At 37.5% G+C, this 23,330-nt stretch overlaps 1 protein-coding gene across 2 annotated transcripts in view; it reads left to right on the forward strand.

Annotated features, from left to right (window-relative positions):
* Positions 1 to 23,330, forward strand: part of PTP1 (protein tyrosine phosphatase 1) — an 83,089-nt gene that overhangs the window by 12,163 nt on the left and 47,596 nt on the right. Inside the window, exons 2-5 of one of the 2 annotated variants that reach the window (XM_089793606.1) lie at positions 8,648 to 8,738; positions 9,005 to 9,069; positions 9,237 to 9,401; positions 15,182 to 15,319. In XM_089793606.1, the coding sequence (XP_089649732.1) occupies positions 8,648 to 8,738; positions 9,005 to 9,069; positions 9,237 to 9,401; positions 15,182 to 15,319 (459 nt within the window). The remainder of the gene's footprint in view (positions 1 to 8,647; positions 8,739 to 9,004; positions 9,070 to 9,236; positions 9,402 to 15,181; positions 15,320 to 23,330) is intronic. The other variant, XM_089793607.1, reaches the window with a different exon arrangement.

Consider the following 23,330-nt stretch of genomic DNA (forward strand, 5'->3'; position numbering starts at 1 on the left):
ATATCCATTCATAGGAAGCACTTTAGTGATCTGTATTACGATAATAGATAATTGTCTATTATTAGTTAATGGTTATCTATTGCAAATATCTAGTTAGCTTTAGTTTACTTTCGTTTTTTTTAAGCTTTCTCTGTTAGAATAGAATGTTTCTATTCTTTACAATTGTTTCCTAAGAAAACATCGTTTTATTTTTTTTGTATATAATGACCTTTTGGTCTCTATTAATAACAAGCAAGTATTTTACCAATTACTTTGTAATATGGTATCAGAGCCTAGACTTCAAAATTTTCCAAATTTTTTATAATTTCTTTCGAAATTATATGCTCCAAAAAATTTCAAAATTCTTTTTGAAGTGTTTTATGTGCTCCATAATACCTAGTCATGGCTAGGGTTTTAGAGACAAATCTGCGATTTCGTTTGAAAAGAGGTGTATTTTCTTGGGCGTTTTTTCCTAAAAATTGCATTTGCAAAAGTTTCATTTTTTCAGCTTGCAACTTGTGATTTTTCGTACGATTTCTTAAACGTTTTTGGTGTTGTTTACTCATCCTTTCTGTTGTCTTAGCCAAAACACCTTTGTTTTGAGTAAAATTGGCCATTTTTCTGCCCGCAAAACACCATTTTTTTGTAATTTCGATCATTAATGGCCACTAGCTAGGGTTTTCTTTGAAACACTAATTTTTGTGCTTGAATTTGTTTTTGATCACAAATTCCTGGTGGGTTTTTCAAGAGCTCAACTGGGTTGTCCGATTTTTTTGGGTGCCTCATTTTTCATGCCTCAATTTTTGAGCCAGCGGATCCAGAAAACAGCAACATATTTCTTCTAGTTTTTTTGAGCTCTCTTCTAGGTCATTGTTCGAATTTTCTAGGTCTTTTGTTTTTTTGCCTCAAAGAACGCGCCTTCATAGATTTTCACGTTCCATGGCATCTTTGACAAACATTTCGCTTAAGCACAACTCCAAATTCAATGGTCGAAATTATGGCACTTGGAAGCAATGGATCATCGCAATTTTTGAATATCGGAACACCGATCAACTTGTTCTGGGTGTTACAAAGCGTCTGACTTCGCCTGGTCTTGATCAAGATACATGGGATTTGAATAATCGGGAGGTGGTAATGTTCTTAAATTATATGTGGCTGATGTTCAGCTTTCTCAGATTCCATTCGGCAAGACAGTTGTTGAGATCTGGACACATCTCTCAGGTCTTCACGAGACTTCTGACAAAAATAGAGCTTTCTTTTTGAAAGACACTCTGTTTTCTATTGTCATAGATGAGCGCACCTCGCTCCAGGAGCACCTGAATCGGATTCAGGAAATCTGTGATCAGTTACTTGCCATCGGTTGCAAGATGGAGGAAGAGGATATTGTGGTTATCACTCTTCGGAGTTTACCAAAGTCCTATGAGCATTTTATTGAGACTCTCAACATCACATCTTCTAGTGTTGATTTGAAGTTCACTGATCTCTGCATACTGCTGCTTCAGCAATATTGGTGGAAACAACAGTTCGGTAGCAGCTCCTGTTCCACCTCCACAGAGCAAGCCTTTGTTGCGAAATCCTTTCAGAAGGATAAAGGCAAGTTTCAGCAACCATCTCAGCAAAAGTCTTATGCTCTAGCATCAAATTGTTCCCGAAAGAAGAACATTCAATGCAACTACTGCCACAAGTTTCGACACATGAAGGTTGAATGTCGGAAATGATTAGCTACACAATCCAAGCAATCGGGTTCATAACCCAAAGCGAACAATGCAAAACACACTAAGCAGACAGAGTCTACTTTTACGCCTTCATGGCTAAAAGACCTGTAGATCATGTGAAGTCGTCTGCTTGGTACATTGATTCAAGTGCCTCTTGTCATTTCACTCATTGTAGAGACTAGTTTATTGACTACCAACCTTATTCAGACTCTGTTATTTTTGGTGGCGGAGAAGAGTACACGGTTGTCGACAAAGGCAACATTCAAATTTAGTCTATTGGGAGGAATCTCATATTACTCGATGTGTGCTACATTCCAAGGATGGAACTAAATCTACTCTTAGTTAGTCAATTGCTACAACATTCTCCACACTTGGATGTCACCTTCAGTTCACATCGATACACCATCACTCATCGGGTGACTCAATCTACTGTTGTAGTGGGTCTTGAGGATGGTCTTTTCAAACTTACTGATTCTAGTGATTCTCGGGACTTAGCTATGGCTGCTTGGTGGTCTTCTGTCAGCACACTTTGGTATCAGCGATATGGGCACTTAAATGTGCATTATCTCTCACAACTTGCTTGGGATGAGCTTGTTCTCGGATTGCCAGAGATTCAGACTCAACAGCTTGGGATGAGCTTGTTCTCGGATTGCCAGAGATTCAGACTCAATAGCTTGGAGTTTATGATGCATGCCAGGCTGGGAAGAAACATTGCACATCTTTCACCAATGGCGATTCATGGTGAGCTTCTCAGGTACTTCAGCTTGTACATGCCAATATTTGTGGCCCTATGGCCACTCCTGCTCTTGGGTCCAGGTATTTTCTGTTGTTTATTGATGATTTAAATCAGTAGAAAAATGTGGGTGTATTTCCTTAAAAAGAAATCAGATGCATTTCCTGTATTTCAAAAGTTTAAACCTTTAGTTGAAAAAGAGTTTGGGAAATTTTGTTCTAATATTTTCTCTAGCTTCGTGGATACACATGGCATCAAACACTAGTTAACCACACTCTACATGCCACAACAAAACAATGTAGTTGAACGTCGGAACTGGACAATCACCAAGATGGCTCAATCCATGCTCAAACACAAACATGTTCTGAATAAGTTTTGGGCAGAAGTAGTTAACACTGCAATTTATTTGTTGAACCGGTCACCCACAGTGGCAATCAAAGGTAAAACTCCAGAAGAGGCTTGGTCAGGTCGCAAGCCCATAATTAGTCACCTGAAGGTTTTTGGCTCCTTTGCTTTTGTTTGGATCCCTGATGCGTCACGCACCAAGTTGGATACCAAGAGTCAGAAACTCATGCTTGCTGGATACAACAGTCTTCAGAAAGCCTATCGCTTGATCGATGTTGAGACATCTCGTCTCATCTACAGTTGTGATGTAGTCTTTGATGAGCAACGAGGCCCTTTCATGCCTGTTTCTCCTGTTCTTGATCCAACAGATCAGCCTATGAAGGCTCATGATTTGGGAATTTGGCTTCCGTTAGGTCCACTTGATGGGAGGGCTCCAGTTGCTCCTGTAGCTCCAGTTATTCCAATGATCCTTGTACAGACACCTCCGGCTTCTCCTGCAGGATCACCTCAATTTGTAGATGCTTCACTTGAGTTTGATCCAAATTCTTTTGATGAGGAACTTGATCACCAAGCATCTCCTGATACTCATGTTGGTCGTTCTCCCCTTCGGCCTACGTGGTGGGCTAAGACACTTGCTGATCTTCCTGATGATGAGCTCATTGATGGGAGAACTACTTGAAAAAAGAGCAAAATTACAGATTCTGTTAACTTTGCTCTCATGGCCAACATTCACAATGTGTTTGAACCTCAAACATATTCTGAGGCTAAAGGAATTCCAGAGTGGGAACAGGCCGACATTTGAATACAAGAGCCTGCTAAAGAACAACACCTAGGTCCTTTCTAATCTTCCACCAGGGAAACAACCCATTGGGTGCAAATGGGTTTACAAAATCAAATACAAATCGGATGGTACTTTGGATAAGTACAAAGGGATAAGTACAAAGCTCGTTTAGTGGCGAAGGGATTTTCTCAGCTTTAGGGCATTGATTATGAGGGGACCTTTGCTCCTATTGCAAAGATGAGCACCATCAGATTAGTCCTAGTCATGACAACACAGTTTGGCTAGAAGGTCCATCAGATGGACATCAAGAGTGCTTTCATGAATGGTGATCTCCATGAAGAGGTCTACATGACGCAACCTTCTAGTTTCAAGGTTGCTGGTAAAGACCATCAGGTTCTCAAATTGGTAAAAGCTCTCTATGGCTTGAAGCAGGCTCCTCGGGCGTGGCATATAAAAATTGATAAGTACCTCAGCGATCAAGGCTTCAAGATGAGTTCTTCAGACTCAAATCTGTACATCAAGACTACTGACAGTGTCATCATCCTTTTGGTTATTTATGTGGATGATTTGATCATCACTGGCAGTTTGACATCTTTGATTCATGGAATCAAATAGAATTTATGCCAGCCTTTTGATATGACTGACCTTGGGCTCATGCATTATTGCCTAGGTGTTGAGATTTGGCAACAGTCTTTTGGTATATTCATCTCTCAGTCTAAATATGCCAGGGCCTTGTTAGACAAATTTCGTATGCAAGATTGCAAGCCTACATCTACACCTATGGAGAAAGGTCTCAAGTTATCCTCAAAGTCTGATTTTCCTTCTGTTGATGATACTACATACAGGCAACTAGTAGGTAGCCTCATCTATTGCTACTAGGCTTGATATCAGCTTTGCAGTCAGCTATATTTCACGCTTTATGACAGCTCCTAAGGCTGATCATTAGATGGCAGCAAAGTGTGTGCTTCATTATGTGAAGGGCACTTTAGATTATGGACTTCTGTACTCTCGAAGTTCTAATCCTAAACTTAGTGGTTTTACAGATTCAGATTGGGCAAACTCTGTTGATTATAAAAAGTCAACTTTTGGATGTGTTCAGTTTGGGATCCGATGCAGTCACATGGACTAGTAAGAAGCAACAGGCAATTTCTCTCTCTACAAAGGCCGAATACAGAGGGACTATTAAGGTAGGATTTGAAGCTGTTTGACTTCATTGGATGCTTGGAGATATGCAAATGTCACCAACAGGACCGACTACTCTGTTTGTTGATAACAAAGGTGTTATTAAGTTAGCACGAAATCCAATCTTCCATGAATGAACAAAGCATGTGGATGTTCATTGTCATTACATACGACAGTTGGTTGAAGACGAGACTATAGATTTGTAGTATGTTCCTACCACAGATTAGATTGTAGACATTCTCACCAAGCCTCTTGGTCCTGATAAGTTTGTCAAATTCAAAGGACAACTTAGTGTTCTAGATAGACTAACCATGAAGGAAGGGTATTACGATAATAGATAATTGTCTATTATTATTTAATGGTTATCTATTGTAAATATCTAGTTAGCTTTAGTTTGCTTTCATTTTTTTTAGCTTTCTTTGTTAGAATAGAACGTTTTTATTCTTTATGATCGTTTCCCAAGGAAACATTGTTTTATTCTTTTGTATATAATGACCTTTTGGGTCTTTGTTAATAACAAGCAAGTATTTTACCAATTACTTCATAATAATCTGTAGAGAGCATGGAGAATCCACTTCTCCAATTGATTTTCCTTCCAACCTGGTTGTAATCTTAACATGATGCTCGAGCTATTTACAACTTCAGAGCATGTATTCCTTTTTTTGTGTTGTCCTAAGATCTCTTATCCCAGGAGTTTGTAGCTGCTCTGATAACATGTTTTTTTCCTAAGGATCTGCTGCAAATGTACTAAGCACTGCCTTATTAGATATGTATTTTCCAAATGGTAGCGACCTCTTATATATATAATGAGAATAAGCCATGAAGAGACATGTCCCTTCATGGGACATGTCTATTCATCATAGTTACACCCCTTTGGGGGACGGGGGGACGGTGGAACAGGGGTACAAGTTTCTGGGATGGGGGGACAAAGGGGCCTTAATTTGGGGACGGTGGGGGGATGGCGGGGGGACAGTGGCAGGGGACAGGAGGGGGGGTATATATATATATATATATATATATATACATATGGTACTTAAAATGCTTGTTATGAAAATATGATTGCAATATAAGATATAAAGATGTAAAAGAGTAAATACTTGAACATTGCATTGAATTGGAACATCGAACATTAAATAGATATGCAAATAGTCAACATCAGGATGTCCCCCATCCTTGGTGGAGATGGTGGATCTAGTGGAGGTGGTGGAATCTGGTGGCGTTGTTGGGGACGGGGGGAGGGAGTCCCCTAGTCCTCGGTGCGTTGAAGTCTTTGGGATGTGGGGCAAAAAGGGGGGGGACGCATCCCTGTGTTACTATGCTATTCATTAATTAGATAATTAATATAATAAAAAATTAATCATAGTTATATATATATATATATATATATATATATATATATAAAATTATATAATTATATTAATTTATCTCATATAATAATAAACTTATATCTCATATATTGACGAACACATATATATAAATTATATCTCATATATAATTATATATATAGGTTCATCCAACTGAAGCTACCAAACATCAACAATATGGGTTGGTAGAGCAATAGAAATATCAACATTTATTTTTTATTAAAAATAATTTAATAGTCTAAACACGTTAATAAGAAATTTACTTTGGCAAAATTTTCTACTGCCTCAATAAACAAAGAAAAGTAAGGGAGTCATGCTATAAATCAAAGGATCATCATCCACTCTCCTCGATAATAACTTCCTATCATATGTTAGCTCGATGGAGATCATGCAATGAGGACCCAACCGGGCCAGTGTTCATTGCAACCCAAATCGCACATCTCTTATGCCACTTCAAAATTAGATTAACAAATCACGCACATCATTTTCATTCACATGATCCTTGGAATTGGTTTTGCTTGGTAGATTTTCGACCACTTGTCTAATCTCTCTCTATGTCTCTCCACTCTTTCTTCTAGATCACTTGACCAATGTTCCCAAATCTAATCTATCGCTTCATCCAAAATAAGACTGATCTTATTCAGTATCTTGCAGTATCTTCTCGATTCAGGCCCCCGATTGTGGTATGTAAATCTTCCAACATTTGACTTGCAAAGCGTCAAACTACGCTGTAACGAATGGAGAACAATTTGAAACAAGCTAACATGAAATGCAAACTGATCAGCTTGTTTTGTGGTCTGCGTCGTAGGCTGTTTTCTCTCTAATCAAATCACTTCTCAATGCACACACATCATTGTTTAGATCAGTTAAACTTCAAAGCATTACTCATATCAGAAATCTCTCCTGCATTGTCATGAATGATCTGATCTGCTTCTCCTTGCTGTGCCATTTCTTAACTGATTTCTTGACTTGTATCTTCAAATATCTGAGTAATATTGGATCAATAAAATAGAGCAGTCTTTCCCCCATCCTGGAACAGACATGTCCCTTAATTGTATCCTTCCATTTCCCTTAATCACAACCTTCCATTACTTACACGAAATGGTTTTAATCACTGATTTCTACCTTTGTATAATTGCTGTTTATTAATTTGTTTATTTCATTTATTAGATACAAGCATTTCTGGATTAAACTGTGCGTAGTTTTTCATCATAAACATTTTGGATCATTCCACATGATCCATCGTCAGGATGAAGCCATAGCTAAAGAGCATAAAAGATAGAAAAACTGCAGACTCCAGAATATAAATAGAGGCAGGAAGACGAAATTAGGTCAAAGGGAAGAGAGGATGTAAAAAGAACAAAAGATTAAAAGATACATTCAAACTTAACAAAAGTTAAAAATAAAAACAACAAACAAAAAATGAGAAAATAAGATTAATATAGGAACAAAAAAGTTTAATAAAACTATATAAAAGAAAATAAATAAATTTAATAATAAAACTATATAAAAAGATTGAAGAGAAGATAATAAAAGATAAATAAAAGAAAGAGATAAATAAATAGGAATAAAAGTATGTACAGTATAAAAAATGACTGAAAAAGAACAATAACATATATGATAGGAAAAATGTCCTAGTAGATATAAATTTAAATAAATATACAAGGACATAGAGAAATATAGCAAAAATAAAATAAAATAAAGGAACAGTGTTGAACAAGACAAAAAGAAAATTGAGGATAAAAATAGGATAAAAGAACGAGATAAATGAATAAAATAAAGAGAACCAAAGAAAGAAAAAATAGAGAGAAAAATATAATATGACTAATTATCAAGTAATTTAATTTCTGTTGGGTGGCAATAGAGATAATATGTTTTTTCCAATGTTTGATATAATCATCGATCTTCTTAATCTTCTTCCAGTCGGTACTAAGAGATGAGCGTTTATGCTGATCATTTATCCATGATCAATTCTTGAGCGATACACTTACTGAGTGCTATTTCATGGTTCACATATCCATCAACTGCATATACACTTGCTGATCAAAACTATGATGGTAATTGACACTTGATCACGCTCTCTCTGTTATCTCTTTACTGGTGTGATGAGATCAACACAACAATAATGATTGATAGATAATTGTGCTATCTTTCATTATCTTCCCTTGGTATAATGGATGTTATAATGATGGTATATGGATTTGCCCTTATATATGATCGATGCATAAGAAATCTTCACAAGTGGCTGCTATGATATATATTTTGGTGTAAGATGTCTAGTTCAATGCTGAGACTTCCATATGCTATGCATCGTACTTCCCTCATGGGTGATAATATGCTGAAAATTATTTTCATGATGATCCATTCTTTTGAGGATTTTTGGAGGGGTTCTTTCCATGTGTTCCTGAAGATTGTTCAACTAGTTTTTATTGCACGTGCTGTACTTTTTTATGTTTCTGTCAATGTCAGCAATTTCTTTGCTAAAATAATTACTTCTGCAAAACTTTGGAATATACAGATGTTTAACTAAATTCTTTTTTGTTTGCAGCTGAGTAGATCGAGGAGGCCAGAGTTAATGAGAAGAAGTTCAATGGCAAATCAACATGGCCATAAAAATCGTTATACAGATGTTCTACCATGTATCCTTGAGCATTCAGTAATTTGAAGATTGGATAACTAGAATAATGTGCTATAATTTGAATGCTCGAAATGGATTACATACACCAAAAGTTAACAATAACTAGAATTACTTGCATTCAGGATAACAAATAATCTATTTGGTTAGCATGCAAAGAGTTTTGCTTTAGCTTTCTCGGACAGTAAAACAATGCAATTCTAGATGTTTGTTTCTGAGGCTGCATATCAATGCTGTGATGGTTTTGTTTGGACTTGACTTTTATTTCAGTTGATGACACAAGGGTTGTGCTTAATTGTGCGGGCAACGACTACATCAATGCAAGCTACATTGTGGTATGAAAGCACAATAGGTCAGATTATTTGATGTATATTTCTTGGTTTCTTATTTTGGACTCCTTTAAACGACAGTAATTTCTTGGAACTCCTTTTTTTCACGAGTGAAGATCTTTAGGATGCATTTATAATGGTTCACTCTCTGATGATTGTATGATGTTATTTAGAATGCTTCTAGTGAAAATCTTCCAAAGTTTATTGCAACTCAAGGTCCTTTACCAGAGACATTGGAAGACTTTTGGGAGATGATAATTCAACATCGTTGTCCTGTAATTGTCATGTTGACTCAGCTGATCGACAACTACAAGGTATTTTACTGCGCGAGGTTCAAGGTAATTCTGTTTTGTGGATGTTGTAAATCGTAATAGCTTTTGTGTGCAAACAATTTTGTTGGTCTACAAAACCAAAAATTATCGTGAGAGCACATTATTGCTGCTTGAATTGGTGCAAAAACATGCTTAAAATGGTGAATTGTTAGTAGAAGAATGCCATTCTCTATTATATGAGTGCTGAATGTATGGAAATGGTCAATCCCATGTCTAGAGACACATCTGTAACATCTGATGAATTGCCCCAAGGTTTTGTTGAGCACCTCTAAACAGCCATTTGTTCATGGGTGAAGGGCTGTGCTTTGCTTTTGCTTGGTGTCCGTTTATTTTAGATCAAATCTAATTGACAAACTGCATATCCTTGTTAGATATCATGGATGTAGTTTGCCCAAAATTCACTTATACACCATCAAAGAACAATTGAAACTGCTTCTTCTCCCGTGATAGTCTTTTTGTAAGCTATTCAAGTACAAATTTTACTACATTTGTAAATTGCCATGAATAAGTGTTTAGGTTAATTATGTCCATGTCTACTCACTCATAAGCAACCCTACAAAACCCATAGAAATACTTTCTCATGGTCTTGTGAAAATAGGTGAAGACATGTACATTCGTTCATGTTTTAGATTTGGAATTGCATCATTATATACAACTTCTAACAGACCTTGCTACTTCTTGCTGCATTTTAGGTCAAATGCAGATCACGGGCCATTGCCTTTCCTATGCCAAAATGACCTACCACTTTGGAGGTGTACAGCTCCCTAATTGATAGAAGACTTTGGGGTCTTGGTGTGCAAAATCTTCCTGTTATGATTCAATATTTTGTCACAAAACTTTTCATTGAGTTATCCTTTTATTGAAGTTTCTCATCTGGATGGTATTCATGCGTTTTGAACTTGACGATTATAACAGTGATATTTCAATTGGACAATTTAAAACTCCTACCCAATTCATGTTGAAATAGTTATTCTATTGTCAATTGAAACAATCCATTTTTGTAGATTTTGATGACATTTATAGCGAAGCGTGGAAAGAGCATATGGAGCATATAAATCTCGTCATGAGTACTCTAGAGAAGCATGCTTCATTGGTTAAACGAATTTAATGTGATTGTGGGGCCACAGATTTTATGCTTGGCTATATCATTAAGACTCAAGGTGTGTTGGTGAATAAGAGGATGATGCATTTTTCCCTGCTTTAGGCATTCTCTACAAAGCTCACTATATTGAGAAGACACCTTAGTTTATACAGCAATAACAAAGGGTCTGTAAGGTATTTTGACACATAGCAGTGCTATTAAGCAGCTTGTCAATGAAGGGAGTCCAAGGATTGGTGGATATAAGTTCTAACACAAGGTGTTTTTGATAAGCCTACAGAGTTAGTGAGCTCATGTCTCATATTTTCCATTTCAATCCAATGTTTTAGGAGAAAGTACCGAGGTCATATTAATACAAAAACCACTATAAAAATGGAGAGCAAGAAGTGTAGAAACTTAGAAAAACTTAGAAATGTAGAAACTTGTAAAAACAACAGCGAGAGTGTGATTATATCTTTATTCACCGCCACTTCACCAGCGAAATATGGTCCTATTTCCTGTCTTTCTTCAAAATGACCTGGTGTTTTCCTAATACCACTACTGATCTCTTTGAACAATGGTGCCATGGGGCTAATGGGGTTGTAAATAAGGGGTTGTGGGAATGGACTTTGCTTCATGTTTGTTGGGAAGTGTGGAAGGAGCAGAATAACAGAATCTTTAGGGAGAAAGAAATTAATGCTAAAGTTGTCTTCCATAAAATCCTTTAATGCTTTGATTGAAAACTTCACTACCAATAAAGAACATAACCCTCTTCTCAGCACAAAGGAAATTCACAGAAATAAGAGGGAGGACTGCAGATGGACTCTCCTGCCTGAGGGGTGTTGTAAAGCTAATTTTGATGGAGCTGCCAAAGGCAACCTTGGTAAGGCTAGGGTGGGTGGAATCATTAGAAATGCCCAGGGAAAAGGAATTGCTGCTATTTTGGCTCCTCTGGGTATGCAAACTAACCACTATGTGGAGGCGACTGTAGCACATCAAACAATAAAACTTGCTTGGGACATAGGAGTTAGAAATCTATGGCTGGAAGGAGACTCCGAGAACATCATTGACTGTCTTAATGAGAAGAATGAGCCTACGTGGACGATAGGGGATATCATTGAGGATAGCATTCAGATCCTTAATTTTTTTGATTATATATATGTGGCTCATGAGTACAGGGAAGCTAATCAAGTGGCTGACAGGTTGGCCAACTGGGCAGTCAAGAATGATGAAATGAGGAAGTGGATTAACGGGTATAATATTCCGCTAGAAATCCTAGAGTTGATAGAAAGGGAGAGGATCCCGAGCAGATTGGAAAACATTAAAGGCTAATTATGAAAGTTTATGTGTTATGGGAAATGAGCCGAAATATAATGTGTAAAAATATGATTGCCAAAGCACAAAACTCATTATTAATTTTCATCATCACACTTTGAGGCTTGATTTTGGGAATCAAGTACATAAGGTGAAAAGGAGTTTTGCGAAAATCATTCATATCAATTGGAATTTGCTTTCAACTACTAGAAGAAAAACTTGTAGAAAGGACGAAAACATGGTGGGGGAAAGACATAAGAGGGAACTTGAGGATGAAGCAAAGAAGTGTCGTCGGCACTCTAAGGTGTGGAACATTTTGAAAAAAGGCGACGTTACCACTTTCATTGAATGACTTCATGGGTGGAAACTCTGTTATGCAAAGCATGATCAAGAGTTGGAATGAGGGGACTGTTAAGATCGATGGGGTGGAATTCACGGTGACAGAGGCGGTGATCTCTGCGGTGACGGGAATACCCATTATTGGGAAGAAGTTCTGCAGGGATAGACAAATTTCAAGGCATGCGGTGATCAAATTTACCAAGGATGCGGAGGAAAAAAAGGCGTTAGTGAAGAAAGGCACCTACTACCTGTTGAACCCTATAAAATCGTTGTGGAGGTTTGTGTTGAAGGTTATCATCAAGTACATTTCCCTCGATACGAGATTCGACCGCCTCTACACTCATCATTTTGTGCTTCTTAACCATATCCGGTAATGGGGTGAAGATTTCTATTGCTTTTTTCCTATACTCGTCTATTAATGAGAATATCAATGATTATAGGGAGAAGCACATAGGTAATCCTGCCTTCCATGAGGGGCTTTTGTTGTTAATCTATGAATTTTTCAAGGCTACGACTTTGGGAAAAGAAATAAACAATAGGAAGGTGGGAAAAGAGGGTAGGGAGGAGTTGGTTGTGTTGGGAGATGATTATACCCCTTTTGATACCGAGGACAGTCAAGAGATGCATTCGGATACGGAGGAGGAGGCTACCCCATAGTGCAAAAAGGGGAAAAAGAGAGTCAAAATGGAGAAAAAGGTGAAAAAGGAGAATGCTGATCCTAAACAGGGTATCGAGATTTTGTTTGATAGAGACTACAATGAGAGGGTGGAGGGCATGGAAACAGAGGGCGATAGTGCTGAAGGGGAGGAAAATACTATTCTTAGAGAGGAGGGATATGAGGAGAGGACAGGTGGAAAGAGAAACATTACTATTAAGATACCTGCCAACAGAGAGGAGGATTATGCGGGCAAGCCTTTTAGGAGGTTGAAAAGAGGGAGAGATATCGAGTCCAAGGAGGAAAGGCAGGAGGAGCGGAAGGATAGTGATGAGGAAGATGAGAAGTAGGGGACTGGGGAAGAGGAGCAAGATTTTGAGGAATTTGGGACCTGGGTCCAACCACTACACTTGTATGATTTCAGGCAAAGACAAGAATGTGGTTTGGAGGAATTTCAATAATGTTTCTTTGAGGATGGGGCTTAAGAGAGAGATGATTAAAACTCTGGTTAAGGAGAATAAGGAGGGCAAAATACAAATGAAGGAGCTGATTGACCCTGCCCTTATTATTTTGAGCGACAACACCAAGGAAAACCCTCAAATGGATGTGCTTAACAATGCAAAAAACAATGCTATTGATAGCTATCGAACCACTAAATGGACTTACCATGAAACCTAGGAGCTTAAATATAGAGTGGGTAGATTGGAGAGGGATAATTGCAACACACAGAATAGGAACACTGAGGAGGTAAAGGACATGGAAATTAGAGTGGAGGAAGTAAAGTGCAGAGTTTAGACCATGGAGGGCACCCTGCGGAAAATTGCTGAGCAAAGCCATAACATTCTGAAAGCGTCGAATGATAATATAAAGGTGCTCATGATCAAAATTGAAGAACACAGGATAGGTAAGGAGGACGACCAATCTCCCAACAGCGGCAAAGGTAAATTTCCTGAGGATGGATTGAGGAAGAGAAGCAGATCCAACACAAAGAAGGACATCTAGGAACCTGACAAAGATCTTTCAGACTTGAAAGAGGCGGTTGGAAGAATGTTTGAGCTGGAGATTCGAGTTGCAGAAATCCTTAGAGAAATTGCCTGAGCTGATCTCCTGGTTTTTGGGCCTTTCCTGGTTTTTTGCTCTGCTTCCCTGTTTTTATCTGGTTTTATGTAGTTTTTCTGTGGGAGGCTGTTTCAAATTGTGGCTTTTATGTTGTTGATACTTTAAGCGCTTTTTATATGTTAAACCTTATGTTCTATAGGGTTTCAGGGACCCATTGAAACCTGTTTTCCTTAATCAAAAACTTAGAAATGGATTCCAATACATATGATGAGATGTTTTCCATTTGTGTTTTGGGAAAATTCATACATCTAGTTGATGGTAGATGAATATATTGATTCTCATCTTGGATTGACATGATTTAAAAGATGAGTTGCAAAACTTGGTGAGGAAACTGTAGACTTATGAGTTTGATATAGATTACATGTAGGGAAACCGAAAAAAGAACGTGATTTTTGATGTTTCTTCTAGAATGCCGATTCTTTGTTTTGTTTCTATTATTTTTTGTGATTGGAGGATTCTGTCATGATAGATCATGCAGACAAATGAAGAGCACCTCTCAAAAACACTTAAAGACATCACTCAAGTTGCCTGAAACACTCAAGTAATGTAGCCAGACAATTTCCAATAGTTTCACAACTCTACTATTTATATAATATCTATTTTTTTTCCATTTTTAGGCATTGCTTTGATGCTCTCCCTGATGATGGCTTTTTCTGCAGTCTGTATCGAAACATTGTTTACTACGAATTTGTGCTGTTGATCCCAGAGAAATTGCAAGTTTATTCACTGTGAACAAAACAATGTTAAATATAAAAATTTAATATCTTTCATATTTTTCCAACCTTCAAATGTTTATTTAATAACAACATTACAAAACATTTCAATTCTTCAAGACATATTTAATCTGAATGTATAATTAGAAGCCTGATTGGAGTAAAGTTTCTTTGTGATCCAGGCAATAGCCTACAACACAACGGTAAATTGTGAGCCTCTTATCTGGGAGGTCTTTGGTTCAAATCTACTTGAACTTAAAAGTTATAATAATAATCAACCACAACACATAATAATAATAATAATAAAACTTGGCCTCGGCTTCTTACCGATAAAACAAAAGTTTTTTGTGATCTGTTTCCATGCAGTAGTAGATCATTGTTACTGGTTGGGTAAAAATATTTGTTGAATGGAGGTCATATTTATTACAGCATATGGAAATGTTATTGGATTGATGACTCTTTGATGTTATTGCTTTTGACAGTCTTGACTTGACTAAAAAGTAAACATGCATTTTGGAACGTCTAAAAGAGTAATTGTATTAAGCCCTCAACCATTTTGAATTGACAGGTGGTGAAGTGTGCAGATTATTTTCCGGCAGAAGAAGAATCATCCCAGACATTTGGGAGAGTATCAGTGACTAACACGAGTTTGAAAATAAGTCCTAACTCGATAGCAGTACGACTATTCAATGTGAAATATGTAGAGGTAAAATTGAATTTCAGAAACCTATTTATAAAACTGGAGCTTATGAATTATTAGTTATTGGTGGAATCTTTTTTGCTTTCAAAATAGTGCATCTGTATGCCATTTACATCAGACCTCTTTTATATGGCTGTTTTTTAAGGTATTTGTATCCTGCTATTATTTATTTTTCATATTTTTATTGGTCGTTACCATATTATGCAGTTCCAATTAAAATAACAATATAAACAGCAGAAATGTGGTCTGATAGTTGGTTTGGAAGCTTGAATTATGGACCAGTCGTAACAGTTGCAGGGAATATGGGAATATCTAATGTGCAAACTACACAATAGAAGTGATGTGGATAATAAACATCTATCTTTAAGCTCTCGTAATTAGATATCAGTCTCCACAGTCAAGATCAAAGGGCATATTTCTCTATTTAAATGAACAGTAAGAAATGATGAGTTAAGAAAGAAACATCAAGAAAGTGACCACATCATAAATAACTGCAAATCATAATAATGTCAAATATGATGTTTCTGTTTTGAATTTTTGAAGTTTTCTATGAAAAACGTATAAGATTCTCAAATTTATGCATTTAAAGTAAATGTAAAGAGTAAAATCATGTGATTAGTGACATTTTTGTGTGACAGGTGGTGTCTATTTGTACTCTTTATCACTGATCATCTAATTTGTTTGTTTGGTTCAGATGAAACTTGTTGGTTTTTTTGAATAACATGTTATTGACATAAATTATTTTCGCTAAGTGAGGAGGAAAAACTCTAAATTTGTTTTATTTAGTATTTTGGACAATATAAGCCCATCGGTACCACTCTTAGGATTCGTAGGAAGACTAAGTAGTTCAGTTCATCCAAAGTATGGTTATTTGTTGCTACGACAAAGGTTATTTATAAAGAATATAAAGCATACCCATCTTGGTTGATTGCATTATGGAAAACCATATTGTCATGTTTTCTTTTGTAGAAACTTTTAAATTATATATGCGCATGTTTAACACATGCTTCCATATGGGAAAGCCAATGTAGCCAAATCTTTGAGGCTATTCATGAGATTGTAAGGATGATGCTTATCATGAGGAGTTCTTTCAAAGCTTGTTTACCCAAGGAAAGTAACAAGGGAACATGATGGGCCCCTTTAAGATTGATTCAAGTAAAACAAAAAGGTAAACCCCAATCATCCTTGAAAAGAGACTGCTAAGTAACTAAATATTTTAAGATCACATGAGACAAAAGCATAATTATATCTCTCTTATTCCCACATTGTTCAGGACTGCAAATGTTGTTTTTGTTAAAAATCACACCTTCACTATTCCTTCACCTTGAGTGTTAGTTTCTCGGAAGATCAAGGAGAATCATCAAATCAAGGTGATTTTTGCTAAATAATATTTTTCATTATAATGTTGAAACATTCCTTTGGGGTAAATCCACACTTAAATACTAACTCCATAGGTGGCAGACTCAAACTAGACAAAAACTTGGTAGACCAAAAATTTGCAAATTTCGCTAAAAACTTTGCACCTTAATAAATTGCTTAGCTTTGTTTAAGACTTTTCCTTTTGCAAAGTTCAATGACAAAATGTGTCTTTGTGAGTCCATAAATGAGTAAAGTGTCTTTTATTAAATTTGATTCATTTGAATATTGTTGGTGTGAATAAGGTTTGGTCCTAGTAAGTTCTTGTACCTAGTGTTTGCACCAATTCCTAAGTGGGGACTCATTCACATGACCATAGCTTACTTAGGTCCTAGGTGGCATTTTAGAACCTTTGTTAATTGTCACATGACAACTTTTCTAGATACTATGAGTTGTATGGTTGCATTTCTTAGCATCGTGATCAAGACTTTAGTATCATCTACAATGTTAATTGGCTTTGCTTGCCAAGTGTTTAGTCAAATGGCAAATTTCTGTTTGATTAAGGAAATTGATTTTGTTGAAGTTAAATTGTTGAGATATAACAAGTCAGGGTTATTGTAGTGGTACCAGAGCAATTTCTTGCCAGCCTGCAGGAATTGGGCTCAGAATTATTGATTAGTGGTTGTTAGTATTTGTTTTGCATTCAGTATCATAGGATATGATAAAAGATTTGTACCAGGTATGCACTACACTCGTAGAGGCTGTACCACTCCACCTAGGGAAGGTGAGCCTGAGATACAGTTTAGGTTTGTTTGTAGTCCAGGTGGTTCAAGCAGTTCAAGAGTTAGAGATGCTGATGCAAAGATTGACAGAGTGGCTATGCAAACATTTAGGAATCTAGCAACCGGACAACAACATATGACAAGTGTACTACAACAATTGTCTAACACTCTGCAACAGATAGCACTTCCTCAAGGACCGAGTAGGGAGATAGCTCAAGATGCTTATGTTGGTTCTCATAGATCTCGAGTTGAGGATAGAACCTGGGATGGTGATAGGTACGGAGATACAAGTTGGGTTCGAGTTGAGGATTGTGGCGGGTTAGCTAACAGAGCTAACATACATACTAGCACTCATGATAGGCCATAGAGGCCCACATTTTTCTGAGATCCGAGATGGATATGATCAATGTTGAGTTTGAGCCGCTCCTTTTGTTGATGACGTGCTGATACACTTTGTGAAATGGGATGCTTTGCCACAAGTAATTAAAGAGCATCTGAATTTTGATAGTTTCTTAACTCAAAAGCGGGAGCATTCCAGGGTGAGGTCGACACTTGAGAGTAGAGGCCTCGATAGACAGAGTTACAACAAGTTGCCAGAAGATGATGTTAGAGCACTTTGATGGTAGTGAGAGAGTTACAACCTGAGCTTGGATCCATAAGCTTGACACATATCTAGCTCTGCGTCGTATGTTAGAGGTGGACGCTATCAGATTTGGAGTGCATTTGGATGGAGCTGCCCATGGCTGGTAGTACGTTGGGTTAGTTTCCCTATGGCATGATCAGATTACTTCCTATTAGAAGTTTGTGGATTGCCTGATCGAGAGATTTGATAGGAAGGATTTGGAGGTGTACTTTTATGGAGCAGTCTGGTGGATTGGAAAGTTACATCAGTGAGTTCTAGAGGCTCTCAGTCATGGTTTATGATATTTCAGAGCGCAGGCGAGTGATGTTATTTATGGAGGGATTGACTGAGTCACTGTGTGGATGGGTGAAGTCATTGGATTCATCTTTTTTACAAGTAGCAATGAGGATGGCACGAGACTTGGAGTCATCTTCTCAAAGCAAGGTTGCTTCAAAATCTTTTGTTCCTCCATTTGTTGATGAGGAGTCCCCACTAGTTGTTGAGGACAAAGGCAAGTCAGTGGGGAGACCTGATGATACTTCTAGAGAGGATTTGAGGAGGTGACAACTCTGCAATTGGTGCAAGGGGCCTTTCTCTAAAGGTCATACTTGTGCATCAAGGTTGAAGGAAGCAACAAACCGTGGCATGTGAGTTTACATTGATGTGATTGAGGATGAGCCATCATAGCTGCACTAGGATGACGATAGAGATGATCATATTGGTGATAGAGTTTACACTGTGATGAGTGTTTATAGTTTGGTATTTGACTCACATGTTCAGGATTTGCATCGGGTGCAGAGTTGGTCTGTGCCAAAGCTAGATGGTCTGCAAGATAATTGGGTAGGTACAGTGAAGGAGAGCGTGCTGAGATCTCCTATGGATTTGTTTGCTAGTGATGTTCTAACTTCTACATCATCAGCGAAGGTGTTCGATGCTTTGTTGCAGGTCATGTTATTGGATCTGATGATGGTTTTGGCATACAATTGGTTCAGTGATGACAGGGATGTCATGTGCTTACTATGGGATCCTAGTAGAGGTTTCAGTGTAATGCTAGATTGCTTGAGGCAAGCACTCTCGGGGAGGGAGGACTGTCATATCCCTATTTTTGGCGGGTCTGTGTAGTTAATGGAGTTAGCTCATCATAGTGACCCTTGTGAGCTGGTAGATTGATTAGGGGGTCTCACTTGCAGACTTACTATTTTTAGTAAGTCTATTTTTGGCAATTGCCATTTTTGGCAGTGCAGTGGGTGGCTCTGGCAGTTGGTCGTCACCTGCAATGGATGTGACTATTATTTGCATGAGCTCGTATTTATTAATTAATTATTAAAAGTTGTATTATTATAATATTTTATGATAATAATGTCATGAAGAGATATTACTAAAAGAGTTGTGTTGGAAAGTTTTAGGAGCTGAGTTGTTTTAGGAAACTCTGCAGTTTCTAGTTGAGTTCTTTTAGGAAACTTTTGGCAAAAAAGAATTATAAATTCAAGCTCATTTCATTGGAAAAAGCATCTAAATATTTATTTGCTTTGTTGCTTTGTGCAACAGTTTCTGAGTTTACTGATTTCTTTGCCCTTGCTGAGATATAAGGGTTTGAAGGCTGAAGATTTGAGTTGTGCATCTGGAAGATTGATTCTTCTGGAATTGTTCTTTAATTGGCTGCTGAGGTATAACCAACTGCACTTCCTTCCATACTGTTTTGCCTTTTACTTGGAAGGAGAATTTGGGCATGTCTTGTAATGGTGTTATTGGAGATCAGAGTTGTAGGAGAAATCTGAGACATGCGTTTCAATATCAAGAGGGTTTGAACATCATTTCAGATATTACTTTGCTCTGGAGTTGAAATGTCAGTCATATACCTCTGCTGTTGCTGGGTTTGGTGCTGTAGGCAAGGTTCACATCAGTAACAATGGCAGCATCCGTGCTTTCTAAGGCCGTGTATGCTTTCTTGAGAGGCCAACATCATTATCTGGAGGGCCTGTGATTTATTTCAGAGCCCAGTGTACATTCTACAGGTCCTGCGATCTGCTTTTCTAGGCCTGTGATCTCATATACAGAGGCTGGGATCATCATTGCTGGGTTGTAATTCATAATTTGATGCCTATGTCCAAGCTGGAGGTTAGCTGACGAAGTCTGGATGTCTGCGTGTGGTTACAGGGGGGTGGATTTGTTTGTGATTTCTGAGAGCAGCAGGCACGTTATCATGCCCATTGTGAGTGCTGATTGCTGGAGCATTTCTTGCAATTCACAAATCTCATGGATGGTATAATCATTAGGTTCCAATTGTGATTAAGATCAGTTAATTTTCTAAATGCAATTTCGATCTACGTTCGAATGGTATAGTGGCACTAAATTTTACCGAGTTAGAAAATAAACTGACTGGAGTATGGGTTCATGATTATTTGTCTTGAAAGATATCAGTTTGTAAAAAGTTCCATACTCATTTCAGTGTAGAGTGTTAATAAATTCAGAGTTTAGTGTAAATCTCTTCCGGACTCTATGCGTCATTGAATAATAATTAATGCAGAACATCTTAGGCCAGATTCTGTGAGCTGTATGGTATCATTTCTTAGCATCGTGATCAAGTGTTTAATAAAATGGCAGATTTCTGATTGATTAAGGAAATTGATGTTGTTGAAGTTAAATTGTTGAGATATAACAAGTATGGGTTATTACAACAAATTTGCATCATCATGAAGAATCCTAATACAATAGGTAGATGCATTATGATTTTATGATTATTGCCTTTGCAAAATATGATCATAATTGATAGTTTGCGTATTACAACATTTTACGTCTTCCTTTTCACTCCTTGCACTCCATTGCAACACTTCACGACATTGAATCTTTGATACCGATAGTTATAAAGCCAACTAGTTAAGTTGCTTATTTTAGTATCCACTTGCAAGAAATATATATTGAGTTCAAATTTGCATCATTACACAAAATCTTGTTAGACTAGGTAGGTAGATGCTTTATGATTTTACATCATTATTTTCCCTCGTACTCTGTTACAGCACCACACACAATGTGTTATTTAGTCTTTGATAATGACAGTGCTAAAGATAATTATTTAAATTGTTTATTCTTGTATCCACTACTAAACCCTCTCATTCTTATCAAAATTATTATATGACGAGATCTAAATAACTAGTGGAGTTCTAGGAGTGAAGACTCAAATGGGGTTTAGGAGGAGTGCCTCTCGTGGGGGTGTGGGAGGCAACACCCTTAATAGAGTTAAGGGGCAACCCCCCTCTCGCGTTTCAAGGCAGTGTCCTTACTGCATTCTTTGTTGCAAGACAAGGCACAAATTAGGGGTAAAGCCCCAACCACCATTTTGACAAATTTTAATTTGAATTTGATCCCTTAAGGAAGAAATTAGGTGGAGGAAGTCTAAGATGATTAGGAAATAAGGATCCTAAAAAATATATTTTAGAATGGGTGAGAGCTATTATTGCAGACCAAGGGTTATTGTGGGTCTCAAATTTGATCAATTTTCATTGCTTTGGGAAGACACCGCAAGGATTGAGTAGCTTATTGGAGACAAGATTAATCTTTGGCAGTGTAATGAGTGTTAGAATGAGTATAGGTGCTCCTAGTAAAGTAAAAGCCTTTTGTGTATGATTTCTCCGTTGTGTGGTAGGAACTTGGAATTGACCCTAGAGTAGATTACGAAAATATATTTATTGGTGAAATAACAATTTTCAATATTTTATATCATTTGGGAGAGATTAATTTTTCAAGGTTATCCAAGAAAAAATGTTGAACTTGAATTTTCAACCTACAAATGATCAAATAAGACTTTGATAAATGTCTGATCAATTGGCAATCTAGGAAAAGCATGATGCAGATCACTTTGAGTTCTTTAGTTTTAAAAAATTGGGCTCAATTGGGTTCCTGGATCAAAAGATATAGAAGATGAAGAAGTTGAATGACGGTAATAAAAGACTGTTTTGATAGTGCAAATTGTGGCCTAGGCTTGTAGATTATTTTAATGAGAGTTCATACAGTTTTGGCATGCTATTGTTTCAATATTGTGATCTCATTTCATGGGGATAATGAATAACTGTGTCCCCTTTCTTGCACTTTCTTGGTGCTGTCATGTGTTTGAGTTTGTATGGGTAGTATCCTTCGTTAATTGGTATCATAGTAGAAGTTTTTGGGTGTGTAAACTGATTGTTAAGCGCGAGGTAGTTTGTGCCAGGACTATTTGTGGGTTTATGAGAAAAGTGAGAAATAAGCTTCCATGAAAGAACAATGGAGGAAAAAATGTTGTGCGACAAAAGAGGGTTTTAGAGCCCTCCAGAGAAAAAGTTTACGTAGTGCAAGAGGAGCTATGTAGAGGAGTTTATATTAGATAAAGATAAAGATAATTTTTTTGTTGCCCAACAAGTATTCACAAATGAGTCAATGAGACTGAGGAGCACAAACAAGGGGACAACTCCTAGCAGGAACACCAAATGGTGACCAAAGAAAAGCACAAGCAACAAACATGGAGGCAAGAGGGGCGAATAGGGAACCCCAACCCACCAAGCCAATGCCACTGGATGTTTTGATTCTAACTAGAAGAGGGTGACTCCTATGTGTAACCTCTATGGGGCCTCACGTACTTGGAATGACTGGGAGAGGTAACCAATTGCCTTTTGGTGGGGCTTGTGGGAAAAATTCTAGAGGAGGTAATGAGCTGACGAGATTTGAGGGTGTGAGGTGAATGATATCGGAGTCTAATGACATCCGGTAGGAAGAGAGCAAGGCATCTTTGATCCGTGAACCTGAAAAAGGTGGAGAGACCAGGTCCCTCTAAAAGGGTAGTAGAACCTTCCATTGATCTCATAGTAAATAGGGCAGAGGAAGATAAATTACTCCATCTCAACCTCGCAAAGTTGCAAGGTTGGCAAATGCTCTCAATATTGTCTAACTGATTATTAGTTTCAACCTAGAGACAATATGAGCCAACTAAAAAAAACCAAGAGGGATGTTGAGCGAATGTGACCAATGACGGGAAATGTAAGAAGGGCGAAAAATGAGACTGTTCTATAACTCAAGAAAGTGCTCCACATAGAATGCTATCTTAGAGCGAAGGCCCTTGTGGCTGTTGACCTAAGTGGTATGAATGAACTACTTGTAGATGTCGATTTTGATACAGTTGTTTAGCTCCTGCCTAGAAAGAAGGAGATGACGAGGGGCATCAACGGAGTATTGTAAAGGGGGAGACGATCAATCTCATTCTTGATAGGGCCAAGGGATGAGGCTCTAA

This window comes from Cupressus sempervirens, chromosome 7, assembly GCF_028749045.1.
Source record: "Cupressus sempervirens isolate cs-2001-9-10 chromosome 7, ASM2874904v1, whole genome shotgun sequence".
NCBI classification, from domain to species: Eukaryota; Viridiplantae; Streptophyta; class Pinopsida; order Cupressales; family Cupressaceae; genus Cupressus; species Cupressus sempervirens.